General features: G+C 33.6%; 1 protein-coding gene across 1 annotated transcript; it reads right to left on the bottom strand.

Annotated features, from left to right (window-relative positions):
* Window positions 1–1,433: 1,433 nt before the first annotated feature.
* LOC108988316 (esterase-like) lies at window positions 1,434–4,763 on the bottom strand. Its single transcript, XM_035684680.1, has 5 exons — window positions 4,331–4,763; window positions 3,240–3,452; window positions 2,957–3,126; window positions 2,274–2,538; window positions 1,434–1,933 (listed from the first exon to the last, which is right to left on the bottom strand). Exons 1-5 carry the CDS (start codon window positions 4,587–4,589, stop codon window positions 1,677–1,679), a joined length of 1,164 nt encoding a protein of 387 aa, XP_035540573.1. The 5' UTR covers window positions 4,590–4,763; the 3' UTR covers window positions 1,434–1,676.
* Between the last annotated feature and the right edge of the window lie 731 nt (window positions 4,764–5,494).

Raw genomic sequence — 5,494 nt, 5'->3', positions numbered from 1 at the left:
TTGCCATTCAATACATTCTAATTGATCATTTATAAATACCGAAGCTTTGGCTCATAACAACAAATAAAAGTTCTTATTTCCCCGAAATTGGTCTATGATCTCTTGATTATAGTAATTATATATGTCCATTGCTATGTGTACTTTACAAAGTCCCGGCCATGATCCAATGTTTTGAATACCGTTTTGGTCAAGGCATTGAAACGAGATATTTAGATACCGGTACCGTTTCAGAATAGTTTATAAATGAATAAATTATATATAGATATATATATATAAATGTATATAAATTATAAATAGTCTAGTCTAAATTGAGGGGGTCCAAAAATGAACTTGCAATTTGAAGAAATGAAAAAAAATAAAAATAAAAATAAAATAAAAGTGTAAAGGCCAAAATATGTATCTCAGCCGAAATCCGATATATCGGACGGCATAGGCCGGTTCATACCGATATATCAGCCGATACAGGCTGATACGGCCGAAATTTTGACCGGTACAAAACAATGTACCTATCTGTATCGGCTACCTGGTTGGTATGGCATATTTCAACCGTACTGGCCAATACGAAATGGATTTCAAAACTATGCCATGATCTCGACCGAAGTAAGCTTTTACTACTGTTATTAAATACAATCTTAGGAGTGGTTTGGATTTAGAGATGAGTTGAGATGGGTTGAGATGGTTTGTGAATAGTAGAATAAAAGTTGAATTATTTATTATATTTTATGTGAAAATTTAGAAAATTTGTTTTGAAATTTGAAAAAGTTGAATTGTTTATTATATTTTGTGTGAAAATTTGAGAAAGTTGTAATGATAAGATGAGATGAGTTGAAGTGAGTTGAGATGAGTTATGAATATAAACGAGACCTTAGTCTTAGGCTGCATTTGGATGTCGAGTTGAGTTGAACTTTTTATAAATAACAGTGAGTTGAGATGGAAAGGTGAGTTTTGTAAGGTCCACTTAATATAAGTTTAAATATATTTGAATGTTAAGATGAATTTTGATGTATTTATAAAAAATTGAAAAGAACTTGAAACCCACGTTAGAAACATGTTAGAAAGAAGACGAAGAAAAAGTGGCCTTCCACCGAAAAGCTTTTCTCTCCCGAGAAAGCCAAACCCACGTTAGAATCCAGTGCTTGTCGTGGCAGAAGAAGAAGGCCTTTGGATTGGATCGAAGACCAATAATATATAGGAGTTCGAAAAAATCATGTTTAGGATTTTCAATGGGAAAAGGAGAAATTTTAGCACCTTGATCAGTTGAAACCTAATTAGCAAGAGCATCCAAATGGACAGTATTGGTTTGCGGTCAAGGACAGCTGCGTTCATTTTCGAAAGCCTAAAACTGGAACATATGAAATCGGTTTTCCATTAATCCCAGTTTGAGCAAAAAATGGGGAGAGAGAGAGAGAGGAAAATTGAAAGACATCGTCTCATTAGGAACAAAAAACATCATAATAAACAGATAAATACAAATTTCAAATAGATAAATCTTGGGTAAAGTTTTTATAAAATAGTAGATCCCACAAAAAAATGGATTTTTGTTTTTTACTTTTTAAAGATGGGTCTACTTTTTTATAAATGCTTACAGAAACTTATTTATTTGAGACTTATCTAATCATTTCTCCTTAATTTACATATACAAATATATATATTTTAATTAATGTGTGAATGGGAATTTAAACTTGGTGACATGCCATTTTTAAGGGTACAGGTGGATCTGAAAACGCTCCAGTTGAAATTTGAGAAAAGACAAACTTGTTGGCAGCCTCAGTATAGTGAATTCCATCCCAGTTTACTCTGACTGAGGGGCGCTCACATGAACCAACAAATATTTGGCTTCCATTCACAGTCACTGTTCCTCCACACCCAACACTACTGCTGTAGTTGTACTTTCCTCCATACCCACAACACGCAACAAGTGGAAGCTCAAATCCTGCACATTTCTCAATCCAAACATGAATGTGATCTTAAAGATAACAAAAACACTTTAGTTATAAAAGAATTATAAAAATAAATTTATAAATTGATGTGTCATGATATGGTACGTTAGATTATGAAATTATTTTTATTATAAAGTTTATTTAACAGATTCTATAAAATCACATTAATTTGTGGGTTTATTTTGTATAATCTCTTTATATTTGTAGCAATTTGAAAGATAATAAACATTGAGAACAGAAACGACCCTTCTTATTATATCCAAAGCAAGATTTTAATTTGGGAAGTAAATGACATAAAGAAATATAAACTTTTTGCAATATAATAGGACTTACCGTATTTTTGTGGTTCCCTATAAAGAGAGTACTTAACAGAGTAGATATCTACATATGTGATTGCAGCTGAAGGAAGATCGATCCTGAGTTGAACAATGGCCTCCTTCAACTTGTGATTGAAAGACTGAGCTACATCATTATAAGGCTTTGCACAGCCATAGCGGTCCCTTTGAGCTGATGGAAAATTGACCAAAATATAAGGAAGGCAACCAATCGGTCCATTATTGTGGATCCAAAATGATCTAGCTCCCAACTTATATATATTCTGCATCAATATCATGAATTTCACTTGATTAGCATCAATGAAAAACAAAACTAGGTTACCGGTTTTTCTTCTTTCTTTTCTTTTTGGATGAGGAAGTGAGTATTTTCCGTTGAGAGTAGTAGGTTAGCCTTAGCCAGCCCATTACGAGTAATGATAGTTACAGTCATAAGTGTTCAAGCACCATGCAATGACTTTGAAAAAGATGATAAATATGAGACTCAGATTGAAAAAAAATTAATTTTTTAATAGTGAACCTTACTCTTTTTCAAAGTGAATGTACAGCGCTTGCGCACTCATGACTATATATAGCATCACTCTTTTATCTTAAATTTGGTCATCCTTAATCACATTGATTGACGTGAAACCTTTTAAGTGTGACGGATACAATAAAATCATCCATTATAGTCTTAATTTTTACCTTAACATTAAGAGAGAACTTGTCAAGAATATCGGGGATAGAAGCATTGACTTGCTCTACAGTCATGTTACTAAAGAATCCCTCACTAAGATCATTCTGACCAATATCAAATGTGTACAAAGCTTTAGGAAAATAATCATTCTTGGGCATCAAATGTGCATATATTCCTCCTACAACAAGAGAAAGCATAAAGGTAGTTGATGATGATACAGATGTTTTATAAGCACTCTAAAAAAACCAATTAGATTAAGGAACAAAACAAGTAGTGGGGTACCCATTTTACCTTGTCGTCTTATAAACTGTGATCTTTCTTTGAACTGCTCAAATTGTGAGTATTGGATATTGAGGTAGAAGGGACTAAATCCACCTGCTGCAGGTATAATTCTGGATGGTAGTCTGATTGTGGATCCAGCCATGGCAAAGTTTGCACCGTGTGTGAAGTTAGTTCCCAAGGAATCAAGGTATGCACTCAGATATGGAAGACCAACACCCATTGCTGTAACCATGAGAATTATCATGTAAGATAATGGGAATTAACTTAATCTAGTACTCAGCATTCTGTCCATATTACTACTGTTGGACTTGGAAGTTTGGACAGTACTCGGTCAAAACTCCAATGTGCCTGGCCTACTTCCACTGGGTATCATGTGAGGTCCATGTGTATGAACGGCTGATGGGATTAATCAATGTCCAATAAATACATGCCCCTCTTCTCTTGAGTGAAGAAATTTATGAGCCTTATTTATCTCATAAAATCGATTTTATAAGGGATGATTCCTCATTCCTTATAAACATGTCCAATACATCATTCAAATATAAATATTTTTCAATTTCAAAATCTTCAACTTTTTCTTCTAATCATTATAACTTTTCAATATTTTAATTTTATAATATTTTTATTCAATTTTTTCTCTCATATTTTTCAAAATCTAATAAAATATTTTAATTCAAACTATTTCACTACTATTTCAGTGTTATTTGCAGAATTCTCGTCTAGTCTAATCTCATACCCATCCATCCATTAAAATGATGAAGAGCAGTGGTTTTAATTGCAGAATGGCTACATAGCTTACCTCTGAGGAGGTGCTCTAGATAGTTTTTTTGCAGGAGAACTCATGATTCTACGTTGGCTACTTGGTTGTTCTATCGTGTTTAAGCGTGTTCATGGATTTTCATGGGCCTATTAGTACTACAAATTCAGGCAATATACTGGGTCGTCTCTTTTTGCAACATTTTACAAAACGAAATTCCTTTTTCATTCTACCATTACACTGAAGTTGCGTAGACTACAACAGTGGCTATGAGAATCTGATTAATTCCTTAATAGTTAGTATATAATATAAGTTGAGCTATGCTAAAAGTCAAGGTACGTACCTATGAAATCAATAATGAGCCGACCATCGCAGAGCCTTCTGGCAGGCTTGTGAAAATAGGTCTCCCCGTTAGGCGGTATGACTCTTTGGAGGGTAGCAGACAATCCTCCAGTATCGGAACTTGAGGCGCCAAAGTTAAAGATTGCCGGAAAGTTGCAAACTTTTGAAGTAAATACAGGATTTAGAGTGGCAGCACACAGTAAAAGCGTAAGGAAGCAAGAGAGAGGAATTGTGAACTTGGGAATGCTAGGAGACTCCATATTGGATAACCAAAGAAAGTGATGCAAATGGGAAGGAAACGAGGGAAGTTTGATGTTTATAACTTATAAGGTCGGCTCTCTGATCTCTCTCTCTCTCTCTCTAGCCTCTACATATATAGACAAATTTACAAACGCATATTGAAAAATTGTTGTCAAAGATAGGCACGGCTTGACCATTCTTCATAGAAATCTAATAAGCTTACGAGGAAATTTGGTTTTGCATATGCACATTTTATATCTTTAGGACAATTTGTCCTCGTGTGTTTTGAAATAAAATGTGGTTCCATGAATACCCTTAAGAAGTTTTATTTATTTTTATATAGAATTTTACTATACGTGTGTAAATACAATATTTATAGTGAGACTCCTAATACAATTTTTTTAAAAAAATCAATAATATTTTTTTTAGCATTACTGATGTCTAAAGTTTTCAATTAATTGTGTATTAAAAATAACACTTATAAATAAATTTTTTTTAGTTTAGAGTTTACAATTTATAATTTAACTTGATATTTATGTCACTTTGTACGTCTTAAATGTGGTTCGAAATCATCTCAGCCTTGGCTCTACGTAGGAGTCATCTAACCTGGTCATTATCATAATCTGATCACCACCTATCGTACATAATGTGGGTGAACACAAGCCCAAAACTTTGACCCTAAACTCGAGTCATGTATAACCAGACAAAGGTTATTGGATAAATCCAAGATTAACACGGAATAAATTGTGAGCTTACCGGCCAACTTTTAGATTTTAACCATAAAAAGAGGACAATATTCAAAACAATATAAGAAAAGAGGAATGCCGTGTTGAACATGAAATATTACGAAAATCTTTATGCGCTGGCCGCTGCGTAGTTTAATGATATACATCAAATCTTGAACTGTGGTCAGTCCAATACTTGT

This window comes from Juglans regia, chromosome 13 (assembly GCF_001411555.2).
Source record: "Juglans regia cultivar Chandler chromosome 13, Walnut 2.0, whole genome shotgun sequence".
Lineage (NCBI taxonomy): Eukaryota > Viridiplantae > Streptophyta > Magnoliopsida > Fagales > Juglandaceae > Juglans > Juglans regia.
The sequence above is the reverse complement of the archived record's forward strand: the minus strand, read 5'-3'. Positions and strand labels throughout refer to the sequence as shown.

Excerpts from the sequence above, each read along its gene's own strand:
- LOC108988316 (XM_035684680.1), bottom strand. The coding sequence starts at position 4,589 with ATGGAGTCTCCTAGCATTCCCAAGTTCACAATTCCTCTCTCTTGCTTC. Across the intron at positions 3,127-3,239 it reads ACAGTTTATAAGACGACAAG|GAGGAATATATGCACATTTG; the intron begins GTAAAATGGGTA and ends CTCTTGTTGTAG. Across the intron at positions 2,539-2,956 it reads AGTTCTCTCTTAATGTTAAG|AATATATATAAGTTGGGAGC; the intron begins GTAAAAATTAAG and ends ATATTGATGCAG.